The 22,131-nt window shown below is 34.7% G+C and overlaps 1 protein-coding gene across 1 annotated transcript in view; it reads right to left on the reverse strand.

Moving 5' to 3' along the window:
* Positions 1 to 22,131, reverse strand: part of LOC122813593 (pancreatic alpha-amylase-like) — a 32,280-nt gene that overhangs the window by 790 nt on the left and 9,359 nt on the right. Inside the window, exons 3-9 of the mRNA XM_044086004.1 lie at positions 19,368 to 19,565; positions 7,829 to 8,059; positions 4,246 to 4,379; positions 4,024 to 4,146; positions 3,839 to 3,938; positions 708 to 829; positions 494 to 619 (exon numbers count right to left, since the gene is read on the reverse strand). Coding sequence (XP_043941939.1) covers positions 494 to 619; positions 708 to 829; positions 3,839 to 3,938; positions 4,024 to 4,146; positions 4,246 to 4,379; positions 7,829 to 8,059; positions 19,368 to 19,565 — 1,034 coding nt within the window. The remainder of the gene's footprint in view (positions 1 to 493; positions 620 to 707; positions 830 to 3,838; positions 3,939 to 4,023; positions 4,147 to 4,245; positions 4,380 to 7,828; positions 8,060 to 19,367; positions 19,566 to 22,131) is intronic.

Genomic DNA, 22,131 nt, shown 5'->3' on the forward strand with positions numbered 1-22,131 from the left:
GTTAACCTGAGACTACAAAAACAAACATGCACTGCTGATCAGTGAGACAAAAGTTGTTGAACTGGATCAAGACATATCTCAGAGATATTATGCAGTGAGGTTAAACCACATTTCATAGATATTGGGAACCAGCTGAAGAGAGTCCTTATTGGACTACCTATGTGCTAATCTGTATGCCAACATTGGTGATACCGTGTGATGATAGTGACGATAATACAATTACATATGGTTTAAAGCAAGTTGATACTACAACAATCACTGAATCGGTGAATGCATCTACAGTCAGTCAAAAGTGCATCAGCATCTATTCAAAGGCCATCTCAAAGATACAGCCAATGTGAATCTACAAAGCTGCAGACAGTCTAGAATTATAAGACACAAGGTGATACTAGTGGAGTGTGTATAGCAGCTGATGTTTAAAAAAAATCGTTTTTAAGAAATAATTTAGCAAAGATTTATTTTAATCATTCTTACACAAAAATAAAACACTCACCAATCATCCAGATTAATTACAATAAATGCTTTGTTTCCACGTCCAAAAGCAATCTGATTACTTCCATTGTCCCACCAGTTTGCAAAGGCCTGACCATCAGCTACGTTACGGAATTTCACCATGTTCCTGAAAGTATCCAGACCCATTATTCTGGTTAAGACGCAGGTATGTACAATACATTAATGCTGAAAATATAGAAATGAGACATATTTACCTTATTTGGCGCCACCTGTGCTCACAGACCCAGCCATTACCACATGTTGAATCTGCATTAATTGTAACAGGTTTGGTTGATCCATCACTGTTGGCTGGTGGTCCAACCCAGTCATTCTTATCCTGGATATAAGAAATGACAGAAATCAGAAATAGTTGGAAAATTGTAACTTCTATTACATTACAGTTCTGTTTATCTATTGTGACTTTAGTTTAAAATGTATTGCTATAAAGTGAATGATGGCCTACAAACAGTCCATAATGAAATTGTACTTTTTTCATTTGGATTCTGAGAAAAGTGCATTCAGTAGTTTTGAAATATTTGACAGCTGAGTTTAAGAAGTAATACACTAATTGATATCTTTACTGATATGCACTTTTGCATAAAGCCTTCATTTTTTTTCTTTGTTAATCTTTGCAAAATGTCTAAGGTCACATAATTTTATTCTTTTGGAAATTCATTTAAGAACAGCATACATCACACAGGCAATACAATAGAACAATCTGCTTTCCCAATGTATTTTAAATATCTGCTTAGGAATTGTAAGAATAGTTTACTTGTCCTGATCCCAGTCAAAGAAATACATGCATAAATTCTAGGTATAATGAGACTGAAGCACACTGATGATTTGGTTACCAGTCAGACCTAAGTTTGGTACTATCACACATAATGGCATACAATTATCTTAGAACTAGGGTTGGGGCTAGGCATAATAGTTAAGTAATTTACTTCACAGGAAAGCAGTGCAAGGTTTGCTTCTCACTAAGAGAAATTGGTTAAGCTTAAATTGGTCTACAAGGGTAGCTAGCCTAGTACTTACCCATGAACCTAATGTAAGTCCCTGTATGTATTTACTGCATGTATACAAGTGGGGAACAGCTATGATAAAATACTGTAAAACATACAATAAGCTACAAAATATCAATATTTTGCAGTGTATTGTTCAATCAGCTTGAAAAAATGGTACTTAAGTTAACATTTTCCAGATAAATTTATGGCAATATATAATTTGAATGCAGCCTAAAGATATATAGCCTCTTTTATTGATGGTCATAATTGCTTCAAAAAAAGTCAACACCATGTGAAATATATCAGGTTTAGTATAGTTTCATTGAGCTGCTGAGACAAAGAAACAATTAACCTGACATTTAAATCATTTTCCTTATTCTGGGATGTGGATATTTTAAAATGGCACCTTTTCTTGTTGTTGCCAAACATATGTATCCTCTAATCCTAAAGCATGCACTGAGCTCATATTTTTAGTGCCAGCACCATTGCTGTACCAAGTATTACTTCTAAAACATAATGCTTTTGTTGTGCTGAGAGCTCAAGTAGCATGTGCATTGTTCCTATCACAGCGATAGCTGCCTCTTAAGAGGATTTTCTCTCTTTCACCTCCTAACAGATTTACTGTCTACCTGTTTTTGTTTCCTCACATCTCCACTCTCATATGTCACCTTTCTGTGGCACTGGGAGATCATAATCTGCAGCTCTGTCCTGTCCTAGATGCTTTCTGAAAATGCCCCTACCATTTCAAAATGTGAAAGCTGGTTCCTCTTTTATGATGTTCTTCAATTTATAATTCTTCTTCTGCTTGATCATATCTAATTAAATGGTGTCAACTTTCCAGAGTGAGTGGAATACAGCACTGAATGTCTTTAAAGTATCCCATTTTAGCTCCCTTTTTTCTGAAACTGGACAATTGCTTATGGCTATCCACATGCTTGATAAAACCCCTTGCCATTATCAACTGCTGTCAATTTTTTCACTTCATTAAAATGAAAGCACTATGCATTGTGAATTAACTGGATAAGACAGCACTCATGTCTTATGTTTTTCAGTTCTCATTTAGTTTTTAAAGTTGATAACTGACCAACTGGAAGGACAGTTTAACAAAAAAGTATTGTTGACCCCCTTAGGAAAGGGCAGTGCATTGATACAAAGTAAAGAAAGAGTAAATGAATGGAGAAAGGAAGAATTGTGGGAAATGTGAGAGTGAGGCAAAGTGTGTAGAAATGCTAACAAATGGAACCCTAAGAAAGTTTTCTGAGTAAGGTTATAAATAAAGTATTTGGAGAAAGAAAGGTAAATGCTTCATATGAGAATAGTGGAGATTGATAAAAAAACTTACAAAGCAATGAAACGTTGATTATGAAAACAGCGAAAAGTAATCATGATAAGAAGAAATAATCCTGTGAAAATAATAGTGGCCAAAGCAGCAGTGGATGAATAAAAATAACAGAAAATAACTTAGTCTGATATAAAATTAAATAAAAATAAAAATAATAGATTATATTGTTTGATGCTGAGGAGACCAAATAAGAAACAGCCCTGTAAATTATGACCTGTTATAAAATGTCCCAATTTCAAATAAGTTGTATCTATATTATGAATCAATTAAATACCCATTTAGGTTTTCGAAGATTTGTTTTTTAAGTCAATGCAATTTAGACAGCTCCCAGTATAATTGTGTCATCAAGTGTTATTTTACTCTTTTTTTATTCTGCAAAGTGAATTTTATAAGTAAGAAATAAGGCATGATAAGGAGTGTCTTATTGTTTGATAGCTGCATGTCCCTGGTATGTATTAAGGCATAAAGCACTTTTACCAAGTGTCTGTAGCACCTATCAGACAATAAACTATACATCAGAGTGTCTTATAATGCTAACACAATCTATTTTGTTTACTATTTATATGACCGTTTTTTTCTATATTTGTACATTTTGTTGTATTTAATTTTATGACAACTTGTAGATAAAATAGGTCCTTTTATATGACAGTATGTGTGTACTCTTTAATTATATGAAGTTATAACAAAGCACAATATACAAGACAAATATGTTTTTCAGATAACAATAGACTGATGAATGTTCTGGTAAGTAACAGGGGAACTGTTTTCCACTGTAAAATAAAGAAAATGACTGACATCTATTTTTCTTCTGTGGTTGCTAGCTAAGTGAAATATATTTTTACTACAGTTGGGGATTTGTAAGTAGCTCCACTTGGAGGTTTTGCTTCTGTAAAACATGGCTAGAGGAAGTATTAGCCAATCAGAAATTAATACTTTTTATCAGTTTTATAAGTAGCCTGATAAATAACGCAGAGGATCTACAATGAATATGTAATCCTACCTGTCCATTTTGAATGTCTCTTGGCCAGTTGTAACTGGACATCACTCTTGCAAATCCATAAGGATGTGCCAACATAAATCCAATAGCAATTTTGTACAACCTGTCAAAAAAAAAAAAAAACAGTATTAGACAAAAATGAGTTTCAAAGAAAAAAGTTCCAAAAATTGCAATGCCATGATACCTACCTTGAATCCCAGAAGGTAAGAACGGAAGCCCCACCAGGACCGTGACCTCTTTGAGTGTCATGGTTATCAACAAAAACAAGAGCTTTCCCTGATGCCATAAAGCCCCAACCTTCTCCCCAGTTCCTTAAAAAGAAAACGTGAACAGTTATGACATTTTTTGGTTTTCATTTCAAAAGTAACACAATTACATTCACTATTTTTATGTTTGTAAAATGTTCTTACTTCAGATATGACAGCTTTTCTCCATTCCAGCGACGGATAATATAACCCAGCTTTTGGCCATATTTAAATTCTGTGACACGCCCAATTCCAGTATACTCATTCACAGTGATAGGTTCTCCTCCAAGATCAATAACCTGAAAAAAAGTTATATAAAATGTTTGCTTATGGCTGTGATGCTCCATTTTCTAACCTGAGATGAAAACAATGTTCTCTCATATAGTCAAATTCATCTAAACCTTGTTTCATGTTTGAAAGACAGTCAAGAGATTTTGCATTGGCATGCTAGCAGCAAGCAAAGAATGTGATAGGTCAATTTATTTGTTAAAATATTAATCATAATTTATTCAGTCAGTCTGTATAACTACATAAAGGCACTTAATAAATAAACTTATTTTGCAAGTCATCACCCCAAACATCTTCAGCCATTTTCCTTACAAATCAAGTGCTCTGCCTTAAAAAATGTTAGGAAAAATATTGCACTATTCAAAACTTAAAACCATTTTACATATTATTACTACATGTTCATTTCAGTGACTGACAAAAACAGATAATGAAAGAAGTCAGATAATATGGTTGTCATAATTCTTCCAACAGTCCTGTTACTTCATACATTTTGTTAAACACAAATCCTATGACTTGGCACCTAGCTGGTCAGACAGCCAGAAACATCAGAGCAGAAACTTCCATATGGTCTTCTTTGACTCCTCCTCCTTCACCTGAATCAGACATTAATTAATAACAAAGTGTAAACTGCTGTATTTATAGTTATTATACTAAAGTTTAAAATGGTAAGCTGCTTTCTAAATGGGTCTATATTATGTGATTGAATGGTCAAATAGTCAAACACTTAATAGTCGACCCGTAATAATCGAACCGCCACAATGTCGTACAGTTCAATGGAGATCTCCGTACAGTGCAGAAATGGAAGTTTTCCGTTGTCTGCACTGTAGTGCGATCTCGGAGATGGTATATTTAAGTAGCGGAAGAGTGGGACCTGCAGGGGGGCTTTCCCCCCTGCGTAGAGCATTTAAATGGTTTGTTTGGGTGGGTTTTTCTTTTTTTTTATTTTCCGTTCGATATTGTAGCGGTTCAATTATTAAGGGTCGACTATTATGTGTTCCACTATTTGACCATTCGATCACATAATATAGACCCTTTCTAAACACTTGCATGTCACTCTACATCAGCTTTGCAGTAAACAACTGAAATTTCACACATGCCAAGGGTGCATATTAAGTGAATTACTGTGCCATCATTTCCAGAGGATGAATATGATGGGTTAGTATTAGTACATAGTAAGTTTTGCACCTTGTCTTATTGCTGGTTGCACTAATTAAGAATCACTTACGTTTCATCAACTGCTAATCCAGAGTATTTGTAATAGTCCTTCTGTATTTCTTCACGTGTTGCTTAACATCACAGAATGCTATGTGAATGCAAATGTAGGCTGAACTTCTGCTCTTTGTAGGATATTACTTCTGAATTCTATTGCTCATGTAAGAGACTGTGTTATCTAGACATCTCAGATGCCCAGAATTTCACAAAACATCCATATTTTTGCCTCAGATCTCTTCCTCATAAAATTTGTGGTTTTCTGACAAATCATTAAAGATTGCAGTAATTAAATAATGACAGTCATTTGATTTTTAGATTGCATATCCTTCAGAAAATGTATAAGGCAAAACCTGTTATCCTTGCAATTATCTAAGTTTGTAAGAGCAGTATCTTTCATTAATTTTGGCCCTTTGTCTCCAGTTATTAATGGCTTTGTTCAGAATTTGTGAACAAAGATGTTGAGATCTTTTATGATTTAATAAAGTCCATGAAAACATTTAGAAACAATAATAACAAAAAATAAAATCAGACATTAAGTCTGGCAATGCTGCCATCATTGACTTTAAATTCTGCATGTATTGTCTTGAGTTAGACTATGTAAGCTTTGTGGGTAGAGGGTTACAAAGTTTTTTAGCTTTTTTCTTTTTGAAATGCTCTGCTGTTAACCCTGAAGTCTCCTTCCCATGTTGGCTGGGTAATACTAAAATACTGAACTGGTTTACCATCTGCTCTTGTATTCAGTGAACTGTATTTGTAGATACCATACTGGAGCAAAAGTCAGCAACACTTTGGAAACTCAGAGGAGCCCAACAACAAAACTAATAGGCAACAGAAACATGAATACAGATAATTAAAACATAATAATACCCACAGAAACATATATGCTGTTACATTCCTAGCTCATTGTTACACCATATCTTCCATGAGCTCCATGAGAGCATCAGAGAAGGAGAACATTCTCATATAAATTAGACTTCACATAGCCCAAATCAAATATATGTATATGTGTGTACATACAAAAAAGGGTGAGCATTATGACTAAGCCATATTTCACACCAGTTTTGCAGAAAGTTTTCTTTTTCTGTAACTCTGTGGGATTTTTCACGCAAGATATTCCTTAAGCATGTCAAACCATGAAAAAGTAGAAGTGGGAAAAGTATATTTTGTTGTTTATGCACATTATATCCTTTCTAATTCTGGCAATCTAAAATATCATCCTCTCCAGCACTTATTTATTTTTATATTTTAGAATTTCTTAACCGATGGGTAATCCAGCAATTATTTATTTTTTTATATATTGGAATCTCTTAACTAAAGGGTAATCCAGCACTTATTTATTTTTTATATATTGGAATCTCTTAACTGAGGGGTAATTCAGCATTTATTTATTTTTTATATAGCAGAATTTCTTAATTGAGGGGTAATCCAGCATTTATTTATTTTTTTATATATCAAAATCTCTTACCTGAGAAGTAATCCAGCAGGTATTTATGTTTTATATATCAGAATTTCTTAATTGAGGGGTAATGCACTGATGTTACAGGACCAGAGGATAACTTATTTTGAAGGTTAATCATGAGATGCTACTCAGAGGAAGGGTGACTGAACATGAGTAAGGGATATATTATCACATTTGTCTGTAGTTAGAAAATGTATTAGGGAGTGGTTGTTGGATTTTAGGTTAGGAATGGATGGCTAATGTAACATTTGGGTAAGTGCTTAGCACGCTAAGGCTCCAATAACATAGTTCTCATGCTGAACTATTAGACTGATGTTAAAGTGTTTTAAGATGGACATGTTATTCTTAGATACAGAAGCCTTAAGAAGAGAGCTTAGTAGGGTCTGAACTTTGTGAAGAGGGTGGAAGGAAGATGGTTCCAAGGTAAAGTGGCAAGTTCTAATCATTGTAATCTTGATGACTGTGTACATAGAAGGGCTGTCTTGGCTAGACAGGGATTCTCCCTTAAATGCTACATTCAGATAAAAATAAACTGATATAAATACCCAGAATGAACTATAAAATTTTGATCACTGTAACACAGGTACATTGTAGTAAATATGACACAAGAGAATCTAAAAAAAATTATAAAAGCAAATCAGATGCATGTATGTAAGAAAGAAAATAAATAATCTTCCTGAAAGTGAATCCACCTGCGGTTCTTTTACATAATATACGATGGCTACTACATTCCAAATCACAATAAAAAAAAGTAAATCATTAACCAGTACTCTGAATATTATGTCTTACCTCTTGGAAAATAAAAGGCTTGGCACCACCAGAAAACCAACGAGTGTTCAGATTATTTAGCTTATTAACAATTGCCTGTATATCACCAGGCCACATGTGTTTAGCAGCATCCAATCTGAATCCTGCAACACCATAGCCAATCAGTTTGTTCATGTACTCAGCAACTTTCCCACGTACGTAGTCTTTTTCCAGTGCAAGATCAAGGAGGCCAACCAGGCGGCAGTTTCGAACCTGTGACCAAGAAAAATAAAGGATGGTAATTAAGAATAAATTATTATAGAGATGATAATAATATGGTTTAATAAAAAGGACTTTGATTGGGTCTCTGATCATAACCAAGTTCTTATATGTTGAAGAAATGGGCGTCAAGAAACTCACTTCAAGAGCAGAGTGAAGCAAAAGCTTGAGAGGTGAATCTTGACATCCATTTCAAGAACAAATAGCTCCTTGGTTATGAAAGGAGATACCAAGTCATAATGCTTTTGTAGTGCATGAAGCTTTACCTGCTCCATGTATTACTAGTTACAGAGAGAAGGAAAAAAGTGTAACAGTGGTAATTATTTTACAGCTTTGAAAGCTGTAACACATATAGTGCTGTCATACAAATCTTTGTAGTCGATGTGACTTTAGCTGCTCCAATATACTATGAGCTAAAGAGAGAAAATGAAAAAAAAAAAAGAAGAAATTGTAGGAGCGTAATGTGTTTTATAGGTATGAAAGCTTTAACACATAGTGTTGACTCATAGACACTGACCAGAAGCAATCTGTATCTCGGATCCTGTAACAGCTTTAAAAGTCATAATGTAATTTGCCCTGCCACACCCTTTTGATGTGTGGAAGTGCAAATTGTGTGGCAGCATGAAGTGTGATACAGGTGCTTTGCTCTGTTTGTGATTTATGCTTTAGTATGAGACTAGAGCTAACAGCATTAAAGGGCACTTAAAATACATTGCTAGTACCTTCCACAAATAAGAAAAGTGCTTTAAATTTTGCCTTTTTCTCCATCTTTAGAGCATAATCACATTCCAGTATATACTACAATATTGTTATATAGTATAACTCCTAATATTATCAGAAAGAATATTCAGAGTTTATACTGCAGTGTCTATCAGAGAAAGTGATACTGGTAACATAAAATATATTTACCTTTAAAAGAAGATATTTCATGATTTTATACTGAACAGAAACAATTAAAATCTGTGTGCATGTGTATGTGTATGTGTATCTGTGTGTGCATGTCTGCGTGTATGTGTGTGTGTATCTGTATGTGGGTGTGTGTATCTGTATGTGGGTGTGTGTGTGTGTGTGTGTGTGTGTGTGTGTGTGTGTGTGTGTGTGTGTGTGTGTGTGTGTGTGTGTGTGTGTGTGTGTGTGTGTGTATCTGCATGTGTGTGTGTGTGTGTGTGTGTGTGTGTGTGTGTGTGTGTGTGTGTGTGTGTGTGTGTGAATGTGTATGCACACGTGTCTGTCTAATGGAAGGCTGATGCAGCTCTCCTTTTCATGGCCAACTTTACTGTTTTCGGAAAACAACACGTCAGATATCAAAGGTGCTTTAATTCCAATACATCCTGTAAATTTCTGGCCATGGAGTGTTGTTGTTGTAACTGCCAGTAGATCCTAGGGCAAATAGAGTGCTACAAGTTCTGTGTTCACTAAATGGAACAGATGTATTTGTCAAAAAAGTGTTTTCAGGGGTTATACAAGTTCCTGTTTCCTAGTACATTCCCAAGGCATGAAGTAGGTGGATGGGGGACTGTCCATAGGGTCCATCTAGGAGTCGGCTCTGACTGAGATACATAGTCAGGTACAAGTCTCAATGCATCTTAACAACCCTTACTAAGCTCAGTAAGCAATGGCACAAATTCAGGAACAGGTAATACATTGTTTTCATGTATTTGCATTTCTCAGATACTGAGGACAGGAAATAACAGACAAGAAATCACTTATTTTAATGGTGTTTGTCTACGAATGATAGTTTTACCATTGTGTGAATTAACAAATACCTGAACAAGGGAATTCTGAAATAGAGAGAAATTAGTTGTATAATTCACTACTGTGGCAGATACCAACTTTTTTTAACTTATAAATCCCTTCATTCACTAATTTTATTGTGTTAACCTGGTAAATTTCACTTATCCAAAGGTTCCACTCTAGGTGCAAACTGAGAATAAAACTCCATACCTTAATGGTGTACATTAGAAAGACTGTAAATTTAACATGTTGGGGCAATTAGTGGGGGGCACATAGGTATTTATTTATTTATTAACATTTGTTAACCAGGAAAGTTGACTGGGTCAGAGACCCATTTTCAGTGGAGGCCCAGGGAGAAAAGCTCCACAAACATTACAGAAAGACAATGTTTAAAATACAGCTTAAAATATAACAAGTATAACATGCAGAAAACATATTACAATTTACATTTCTTGAGATTTACATTAAACTGAACTAGAAAAATCCTTACAATAGGTTATAAAGTTACATTAATAGAAAAAGAATGGACTAAGAAACACATACTATCATAGGTATGAATTATAGTATCCTGTATTGTAGGAAAACAGTAGATTAATGAGAAGACTGGGTTTTGCAAAGTTTTGTCATCTTAGTATTTGGTGCAAAGTACTGTTTAAGGTGGTTTGCTCCTGAGGCAGGTGCAGGATGGATTGTTTAGATAATGTGCTTTTAGGGCTACTTTAAAAGTTTTAGGTGGTCAATTTGGGTTATTTCAGATGGAAGGTTATTCCATAGTCTGGCTAGTATGGGAGAACAGACATTGTCCTGCTCTTTTGTTGGGTTTAGTTACAATTAGCATCGGATTACAGGAAGATCTTAGTGTTCTTGTGGGGATGTATGCTTGTAGGATTGATTTAAGGGCAGGGCAGTTATTAGGTTTAGAAATTAGTTTGTGGGCTAAGGTTAGTTGGGTGCATTGTAGATGGTGAGAAAACGCTAGCCATGTTAGCTCGGCGATAGCATGGCAGTGATGAGAACAGTGTGTTTTTTCAGAGGCGAATTTAGCTAGTTTATTGTATTAGGATTGTAATTTATTACTAAGGGTTGTGTGCAGATTAGTAAAAATGGCACTACCATATAGGAGGGAGGGGATGAGTAAGGTAGTGGCTAGTTTTTTTGGTATATTTATCCAGGTAGAGATTGTGGCGATATAGTTTGCCAAGTTTGAAGTGGGTTTTCTTTATAGCAGTTAGGATATGTGGTTCGTATGTGAGTTTATCTATTGTTATACCTAGTAGTTTGGCTGTTTTTACAAGTTCTATTACAGTGCCACCTTTAGCAAGCATTTTGAAGTCAAAGTCAGGTGATTTTGTAGAGAAAAATAAAAGTTTAGTTTTTTGGGGGTTAAGCATAACTTGTGCATCAATAAGCCATGATTCAATTGAAGTAAAGGCCTGTTGTGTAGCTGTATGGAGGTCTAAGTAATTGTTGGAAGTAGATATCAGTGCTGGATCATCAGCTTATTGGCTGAGATTTTGGATTAGTGGGGCTTTCTGCAGGTCATTGATGAAAACATTGAACAGAAGTGGACCTAAAATGGATCCTTGCGGTACTCCTATATTGTTAGGTTGGTAATAGGGTTGAACATTTAACCACCTTACAGATTGTTTCCTGTTCTGCAGGTAAGAGGTAAACCAGTTGAGAGATTTTGGGGAACAGCCAAGCTTTGATAGTTGGTTTACTTAGCCTGGTATGTGACACAGTGTCAAAAGCCTTAGATAGGTCTAATAAGATTACAGAGGTAGGATGGCCTGCGTCTAAGGCTTTGTTGACAATGTCAGTGAAAGACAGTAGAGCAGTAATAGTGCTATGCCCTGGCCGGAGCCCATGTTTTGTAGAGGACAGAAGAGTATTATATGAGAGGTGTTTAAGTAGTTGTAAGTGAACCCATTTTTCTGAGATTTTTGATAGTGGGGAGAGTATAGAGATAGGGCGGTAGTTAGTAAGATCATGGGAGTTTCCCCCTTTGTGTATATGGATAATGATGGATTTTTTCCATAGAAGAGGAATGTAGGTTTCAGAGAGAGTGATTTATGAGAATGGTAACTGGGTATGCTATTGCGCTGGCTGCTAGTTGCAGATATTCAGGGGGAAGATTATCTGCAGCCAGTGAGCAAGGTTTGAGTTGTTTTAGGAGTTTCAAGATCAGAGACGTGGGTACAGGTTGGATAGTGAAGGAGTTGGCTGGTTGTGTATTAGAGTAAGCTGAAGGGGAGGGGGTGTGTTCTGTAAGTGGTGGAAAGTGTGTGTTTGGACTGGGTGGGCAGTCTTTGAGTAGCTTTTTAATGGTAGAGATGAAATGGGTATTAAAATCTTGGGAAATTTCTTGTGAATTTTTTTTTGGTGCAGAGGTTGGGTTTTGGATGGTGCCTGGGTTAAGCAGAGAGGAGACAGACTTACAACTTTTTTTGAGATTGTTATATGAGGTAGATAGATTAGCAGATAAATAATCTTTTTATCTTATATCACTAGCTTTTTTGATTTGTTACAGAGTTGTTTGTAAGAAAGTTCATTTTGTTTTGTTCTATCTCTCAGCCATATTGTTCACGCTTTGTTTCTAAGAAAGATAGTTTGTTTTGTAAGTTTTGTTCACAGGGGGCATGGTTTAGTTTTGGTTCATTTTGTATGCATTGGAGCTAGGCTACTGAGAGTATTTAAAAAGAGTTTATTGAAATAGTCAACGGCTTCATCTAAGGGGAGTATTTTTAATGGGTTCCAGTTATGGGAGTTTAGGATACTTATATACTCATTTTGGTCAAAGTGGGCAAATTTATTGGAAGTTCTATATGAGTGCATTTTGATTGCTTGAGGGTGAGTCCTATAGGTATATGCTGGAAGGTGGTCACTTAATGTATTTGGTAGGATGCCTGAGTTTGAGTAGTTTTGGGGATGGGTTACTTACAAGTATCCAGACTAGGGTTGATTCTGAGTCTGTTGCTAGACCATGAGTGGGAGTAGTAATGAGTTGGGTATAACATTGAAAGTTTATGCTGTTTACTGGGGAGGGGGTGTCCAAGTTTAGCCAATTAATATTGGTATCTCATAGGATTATAGTTTTCTGCAGTATAATCTGATTTATCCAAGACAAAAAGTATTTGAGTATGTGGCTATTATGGCCTGTGGGGATATAAATAAATAAATAAATAAATATATATATATATATATATATATATATATATATATATATATATATATATATATATATGGTGTAATATATTAGGAATATGAAAAGGTACAAAAGGATGATGGAATGTTTCTGCAGAATCCTTTCAACAAGCAGTGATGCAAATACATTTATCAAAGAAGTGGGTTATTCAGATTTCCCTTAAACCAACTTCTGAAATCTTTCTGTACTTTCTTCTATTATCAGAAATGTTGCAAGGTGATGTTATATAATGTTAAAAGCTTAGGGTAAAAGGTAGGTCTACCAGATATAGGGTTAGAAAAAGAAAGCATATACAAAAATGTGATGAGTGAGGCTAATACACCAGGAAAAAAAAACATATCAAGATATAAATATTCCAGGTAATTTTTGAATACAGGAGGACTTGGTTTTGGAAGGAAGTGGTATTCTGTGTTGTGGAAGTTACAACTTATATCATGCTAAATTAAGCCTGGCAGAATGAGTAAAAAAACACAAATATTGGTGTTGATTCCTTGGGAAAAAAGGTTCACAGTGGAGATGTGGAATGGCTGATAATAAATAGTTTAAAAATGGACTTATCAACTTGCAACCTGGGAGAAGAAAATATGTAAGATGGGTACATTTTTACTTTCTTTTCTTTTCAGCTTCTTGAGCTTTCAGTCTTCCTGCCAACTATTACTGTACTTTTTTTCATCCTTTCCTTCTTTCTTCCACATATACTCTCTTACATTGGATAAAGACACAAAGCCATGAACTTCAAACATTGTGCATTACATCAGCAATGTCTTCTCTTATGTGTCCCAAACTAGTTCTTAGGACCCATGCATGGAATGCATCATGTAGGAAGATATGCATTTGCCTTTATGCATATTCTCATTTTTGCAAAGGTATCTGGTGCCTTACTATAGGCTATGAATGCTGCCTTTTACCCCCTCCTCAGGTGGCAATCAAGCAACAATACTACCCATTCCTTTCTTCTGAGAGAGAAAAGTAGCCACTGGCCTCTTCCTATTCACCATGCATTGCTCTCTGTAACACACTATGCAGGCTGAACTTTGTCAGAAATGCAGATGCAAACCTGCAGCTACACCAGTGAGATGTCAGTGAACAATGGCTATTCAGAGCACTATGCTGCTAGTGTGGCTAAGATATGCATATACGTCAGCTGAAAGTGGGACCAGGTATTGTGCGCTTAGTAAGGGTTTCATCTACTAGCAGATGCATTTTATACGCCTGTGTGACATGAAAGAACATATTGGGCTCAGTAATTACAGAACCATTTGTACAGGACACTGGGTAAGAAGTTTTGGAGAGCAGATTAGATAGGCTGTATGTTAGGATAAATGGAGGTATAACACAATACAGGGAGAAGGCTGAATCTGAGTGACTTTGGAATTAATTAAAGTAGGAGATACAGGTACAGATGGTAACATGTATTTATAGAAAGAAGTAAGGAATAAAAAGGAGGCATGTTTTTAGGGACAGATTTTTAAAGCAACCACAATAAAAGAAAAATAAGAGAATGTTACACAAGTAGATGCCCAGAAGTGGGGCAGATGAAATATGGAAATACTTTATAGTAGGAAATGAGATGAAAAGTGATTAGGAATACCAAATCAGAAAAGGAAAAAATACCTAGATAGTTTAAGGGGAAAATAAAGTTAAAAATTAATAGAATGTGAACAATTATAATTCTTACATATGAAATAGTACAGGTTTTAAGTGAGCTAAGGAGTAAGCTGGAATAGTAAATAAAAAGAGAGAGTTCAGAGGAGTTATAAACAGAACAGAAGAGTGGTTTCAGGAGACAAACACTGAAATGATTGTCAGATTGCAGTATTAGAGGATGATGAGGTATGTAAGGGGCAGAAGGCATATACAATTTGGGAGCTGGTTGGATTACAACACTAGTACTAAGAAGTACTTGTGTTAATTAGACAACCTCTGATGAAACTGTTTATCCTCTTACTTACAGAGGGAAAATGTAGAAGTATACTGGAAAAAGATCAGAAACAATACAACCAAACCATATATATATATATATATATATATATATATATATATATATATATATATATATATATAGATAGATATATAACCATTTTTGAAAGTCCATGTATAGGTCAGTTCTGCCATCAGAGACATGCAAAGTGGTACAGAAGAACAATTTTCTTGCAGATACTATACTAAGGAAAAATGGCAGCGTGGCTTCACATCTGTCAGTTAGCTCTGACTAACCTCTCTGAATGGATTAACAGCAAACTACACAAAATGTTTCCAGTGACATATTGTTCCCTTTTTTATTTTTTAAAGAGTTTTATTCAAATGTAACACATTAATGCAGTATATTAACATGCAAAACAAGAACAAACAATCAAACAGCAAAAACAGACTATTTACAATAATGTCTACATCAAAACAATTAGGCCTTATGATTAAAAAAAGATCTATAAGCATGTTAATTAAGATAAATATTGTAAAATTTGTAAATCAATATTTTCCTAACAATACATTCTATTTTAACCAATTACTATATTCAGAGGTAAACATATTTGTTCTAATCTTAATGATCATTCTGACATACAATGTTTGCAATATTTATAAGTTCCATAAAGAAGGGAGTAATTTCATTTTCCCAGTTTTTTGTGATAACTTTTCTAGTAATAACTAAAAGACTCCAGAGAAAAGGATAATGTATTTTGGGAACACGTCTAGGAATTGGAGTGTTAAATAAAACTAATGTTTTAAATAAATTAACTTTGTCCAGAGAGTTTTCAAAAAGCCATTGATCTCTTTTCAGAAAGATTGTAAGAGTTCACAATTAAGAAACATGTATTGCCAATTAACTTTTAGCATAAATTTTCGTCCCCAACATTTAAGTCTTTTTATACATGAGTTCTAATTTATGAGGCGTGGCAGCTATAATTTCCATGAAAATAAGTCTCAATAGAAAGAAGATGTAGATTTATAAAGGAACAAAACAAGGCTGTTAACTATTTCCCTTATTATTTGCTTTGGTGATTGAAGACTTGGCTAATTATATAAGATCCAATTTATAAGTAGCTTCATTGAAAATAAATGATCATTATAAATCTAAAATCCATCTCTTTGTGGATGATCTTTTATTGACAATTGATAATATTGATAAATCTAGTTCATTAAAGTTTTTGAATCCTTGTCAGGTGTTAATTTTAATAATAGTAAAATTAATATCCTTATTTATAAATAAAGAATTAAAAGAGCCATTAAATAAGATTAATGAGATATTGGGACAATATAATTAAAAAATCTAGGAATTACATTATCACTTAACTGTAAAGATATAGCATTGATTAAGATTACTAATATTTTGGATTCTGTCAAATTGTTAATAAACAAATGGAACATTTTTTTTCTTATGGAACACAGATTAACTTTAATTAAGGAGATATAACATTCCTGAACTTCAGGAAGGTGTTCAGTTTAGTACCATGCAGAATTGTGTAGGACAGGTAAATGATAATGGCTGAATTTATGGTTGGTGGGGTGCATTAAAGGGTAGTTATTGATACAACATTCAACAGAAATTGGTAGGAAAGTGTTATTTAATGTGTGGAAGGTACCAAGTAGATTGATTTTTCCAAATGTTCATAACAGGAAAACTATGCATTTCAATGTACACATATCATGTATAGTCATAAGGCTAAAGGATAACATGAATTTACTATCAGGCAGTTGTAAGTTGGATTCATCAGTCACAAATGTAGTAGTGTCCAACAAGATCAAAAATATTGCAAAATGGGCATGGAAATTCCATTTAAATTTCAATTTTATAAAGTATTTAGTGATACATTCTGGGGCTGGTAGTCTATAAAAGGCATATGCTTGACTAAATGACTGATTGATTTAGTCTTTGTTAACCGGGTTGGTACACTAATCTGTAGAACCTTTTCAGGTACAGCATGGGTCTAGAGGCATTAAAGTCTTACAAATTACAGTCAGAATTGTAAATATAAAAAATGGAACAATATTATAATATAGAACAATATTATAAAAGAAAGGCAAAGAATGACAATGAATGTCAGTACAGACCAGTCTGTATGTACATATTACACAAACTTACAAAAAAGTGTCTAAGTACCATGAAACCAAGGAGTAGTAAAGGAGTAGTAACCAGAAAAGATGTGGTACAAGTAGGGAACACACCCAACACACCTGAACAGAGTAATCAGCCATTATATTTATTAAAATGTTTAAAAATATGAGTATACAATGCTTCAATGAATAAACTGAATTGCTTAAAATTAAATACAAGAGTTGTAAAAAAATGTATATGAAAAATAAACTGTCAGTGAATGTATATACAAAGATGTAAATCTTGCCACACAAAAAAAAAAATATATATCCAAAAAGGGGATCATAATTATAACTTGTCTTCCCTCATTTTTAACACTGGTGTTAAAGATGTGGACTCATTTAAACTTATAGATGTGATGGAATCCAGTCTTAATTAACAGAACTGTTCTGTATAGTCCAACATTTTCTCCTCTCGGGTCTGGAGATACTATCTTCAAAATTCCAAATTTAAAACCAGTGCAGTTTTAGCAAATCAACAAATGTCTGTGCAATGCTTTGGTCATATTTTTCTTAGTGATATCATATATGTGTTCATATTTTTTTAAAAAACCCTTTAGTTTACATAAAAACTCACACTCATACTTTTTTAATGTTTTACAATAATTTTTGGTGGGGAACCTTTGGGTCATGGAATCAGTTTATTACAAGGTCCAACAAACTACTATTTTTATTTTGCAAGGTTTTAATGAACCTGCTAAAGATTACTAATGTACTTTTGCGTGATTATTTTATATTTACTGTGACTTTAAAACTCTGTAACAATTTGTGAAAGTATTTATATAGAGGGGAGGGGTATTTTACTTCGTACTTATGAAGTCCAACTGAATTTTATGTGGACAAAAACACAACTTTTCAATAATGTTTTAAATTTACTGGTTGATTACTGTGTTCAGGTGTGTCCTCTTCATGCACCACATCATTTTTGGTTGTATGTACAAATGCCAAAAAAGCTATCCCATGATAAAACTTAAATGTTATCTAAAATACAGTGTGATATAAGGGGGAAAGAACTTGAGAATATGTATAAAATTGAGCTTTATCTATAATGACAAATATGTTGAATCAGTAGTGAAAGTTAATGAAATTCTTAGTAATACCCCAAGGGAGTTGACTGTATGGGTAGTGATATGATGTACTGCTGTACAGGGTTTTGGTTAGTCCTTGTTTTAAGTTATATATGATGCCCTGCAAACCTTACAGGGGAAAAGTACATTGAACCTGTAAAACTTATAGAAAAAAAGATATGAGGACAAAGAAATTGGTGAAAGGATGCAATAACAGAAAAAGACTTTAGAAACTGGGGCAGAAGAAAGAACATAACATGGAAATCTAAGACTATAACATAGGGATGAGGGTTTGCAGTTCTTTAGAGAAGGTAGAAGGAAGGAATAGGTATATGTGAAAAAATACAGGGAATTCAGCCTTTAACAGGGGAAAAGAGAAAGCATTTTTTTCCAGTGAGAGTAACAGCCATGGAATGCACCAAATGAGAGGGTGGTTGATAGTGAGGCAGAAGATGGGAGGGAAAACTGATGGAAGGTGTCATAGTTTAGTAGTGGGCAGGGTAGCTGTCTGAGGACAGAAGCTACACTTTTGAGTTTCTTGGTATGTGCATGTCTGGCTAACAGGTTTATTATATTATGCCATAGTCATGTCATGTCAAGAGGGACCAAAAACAGAAGTTAGAATCAGAATTCCAGGCAATTTAATTTGTTAAACTCCATACGCCTTTAACTCACCAAACAAATTCCACTGCTTCATACCTTACTAATAAGTATTTTTATGATTCTAACTCCAGTAATTAAGCACAAAAGAATAATGCATATCAGTGTACTCATTCAGATATTTAATGATCTACTGTATATCAAGGCAACATATCAAACCTTACTCATCTCAACAAACCATGTAATAAACAGTCTTTATTAAACATGCAGCAGTGAAATATATGATTAAAGCTAAACTATATTATCATTATATATACTATGTAATATATATATATATATATATATATATATGTGTGTGTGTGTGTGTGTGTGTGTGTGTGTGTGTGTGTGTGTGTGTGTGTGTGTGCATATTTATATATACCCACATGTATACAAACACACAACATGCACATGTGTACAGCTTACCCGCTTTGTTCATCATAACGATTGCCATATACAGTTGTAAGTGCTCATTGATAGACTTTGCTCCTCACAACATTTATGTACCATTTTTCAGTTAATTTTTTGTAGACAAAAAGATTGCAGGTTTAATATTATTTCTTACCTGAGTGGCATCCTGATAGTTTTCAATATTCCCACTTCCTGTGTAACATTTGCCATCATTGAAATCCCAGCTAGAAAATGGCACAGCAGGGAAGTCTTCCTTTCCTGGGTAGTAGGTACTTCCGCAAGTAGACTGGGTGCCACCTGGGCCTCCAGCTCCACACATGTGATTAATCACACCATCTACATAAACACGCACCTAAGAAATTATAACAATAGGAAACAAAGGTTCATTTTCAGTCTTTCTGCAATTTCAGTCTTTATTTGGACAAGATGGTTGTTTCACTCACTACTGTTCAAAGAACTTTCAGTCATAAGTTTCAGACATTAAATGTATTTATTGATTATTCAGACATTAAATGTATTTATTGATTATTTTGTTTTCTTGAAATTTGATAAATGAGTAGTCCCAATAAGCCTATGACCCATTTTCAAAGAAGACTTTGGGTTGATGTCTCCATAAAGTGCAAACTCAAATACATATATAACAGCAAAGAGGATTGCAACAGAAGTAGGACATAAACAGACAAATGTACAGATAAATTAATAGAATTTGGGCAATATTACACTGCTTTAGAAGGTTTCAGAGAGGCATGGTCTGTTTAACACAAGAGGGATAGTCACTTGGGCAAGTGCTGTACTTGTTGGTAATATGCATGCTTCTTTGTGGGTCAGAGGTAATCTTACAAAGAAGATTTTAAGGCTCATGTGGAATTTGTTTTTCTGTTTGGGTAAAGAATTCCACAATGGAAGTGACATATAAGAAGTGCTATGTGCCCCAGCTGTGTAAGTAGTACATTTATTGCAAAGAAGAAAAGCATTTGATGTTGCAAGATATGAGTTGGGGGAGTATCGGATGAGGAGTTATGATAAAATAGGAGGAGCATCCAGCTGGAAAAGGATGTCAGAGATTTGGGTATAGTTCAATCTATCAGTCAGAACAAGCCAGTCAAGCTATAACACTATAGCACACTAACGGGTATGCCTGGCTGTTCCCAGGATGAAGCATGCAATCCAGCTGTATAAAAAACTAAATATATTAATCCCTGTCTAGTTTAAACTAAGCAGGAGATGTCAGTGGCATATAGAGGCAAGAGGAGAAGAACTGTTTTGGCATTTGCAGTTTCACATTTGGGACATATAAAGCATTTGATGTGATACAGTAGTCCCACCTTCAAAAGTCTTTTTTTTTTTTTCAGCAAAGGAAATCTGATCCAAGAATGACACTTCCAAATTAAAGAGAAAGCCCTGGTGCTTGAAAGGTTTTACCTGATATTTGAGAGCACCAGATTCAGACTTACAAGTTAGGTAGTACATCATTGCTATGAAGACTATTAGAACCAGAAATGCATAACCTTAATGTTTGAGACATTAAAGGAAAACTGCATCCAAGATTAGTCATTCTATATTCTGCATTTTTTAATCCTTTTTTTTTGTCCTCATGCCTGACAACTGCCTAGCTATGAATGCACCCATTTATCCCCCACAGAGATGAATGCCAGTCAAGGAATAGCTGCCATACAGGCAGCCATTAATGACTTTCCATTTTCTGTCCAGACCTCTTTTCTTGGTCGCTAATGTATATCCTTGCAGTTGAGAGCACCTATTGCCTTGTCTTAGGAGTGTGCATGATCCAACACACATTCAAGGAAAGCATTCACACTGCATACCATAAACATCTCTCTTTCTCTCTCTCTCTCTCTCTATATATATATATATATATATATATCTGTCTCCAGCAGATAGTGACATCACAGTGACCACCTAATTCCACTGGATGGTAAGTTGTCATGTACCTTTCATGCCCACCCTCACCATCAGCCCCTCCCCCATCATCAGTCCATACCCAGTCAGCCATGTTCTTTATTTTTCACTACTATGCACTATCCACAGTTTGTCTTGCAGAGATGTGGTCTTGTTGAGGTCAATAAAATGCTATAAAGCATGCAGTAGCATAGATGGCTAGACAAACAGATGGACAGACATGCAGATAGATACATACATAGATATGGATAGATATTACAGATTTTTATACTGGTATTGCTGTTTTTCTTTCTTTATTTCATTTATTTACTTATTTGTTTATTTATTTATTTCATGTGTTTGGTAGTTGCTAGGTAGGGGTCCAGGTGACCATTAAGGAGCCTAGCCCAATTTCTTCAATACCCTAGAGAGATCTCTTTGGCAAAGTGACTTGCTCAGAGCCACACAACAGTCAAATAAAGACAAAGATTCAAACCCTGGCAACAGGAAGCACCTCATTAACTGCTCAAAGTCTTAATCTTTTGCATTATTCAACAGACTGTTAACTAGGTGTCACTGTTAGTCAGAAAGTCTAGTTGAGAGGTCCAACTTTCAATGGAGTCAGTAAGGGATTTATTTGTTAATGATTTACTTCCACTACATCTGACTGTACTGCCCATTTTTGAAGGCATGCTTTTGTTAAGGATTAAAGAAATAATGCCTGCAAGCAGTTCAAATGTGCACCATGGGTAAATATAGAATGTGGCTTTGTTGTGGAACAAACATATAGTGGAATTAAAATAGCCAAGCAGTAATGTCCTTCATTTATCTTACATCCATTCATCTATAAATCTGTCCAACCATTCATACATCAGTCCATCCATTCGGTCACACCTCTATCCATTAACTATAACTACTTAATCCATTTTGCCGTCATATCAAGACACAGCTTAATCCAGAAGCAATAGGTTTGATGCAAGATAGTCAAATTTCAATTATTACTGATTAGGTCCATAGGAACA

Source organism: Protopterus annectens, chromosome 10.part0 (assembly GCF_019279795.1).
Source record: "Protopterus annectens isolate FY-2018-M chromosome 10.part0, PAN1.0, whole genome shotgun sequence".
NCBI classification, from domain to species: domain Eukaryota; kingdom Metazoa; phylum Chordata; order Ceratodontiformes; family Protopteridae; genus Protopterus; species Protopterus annectens.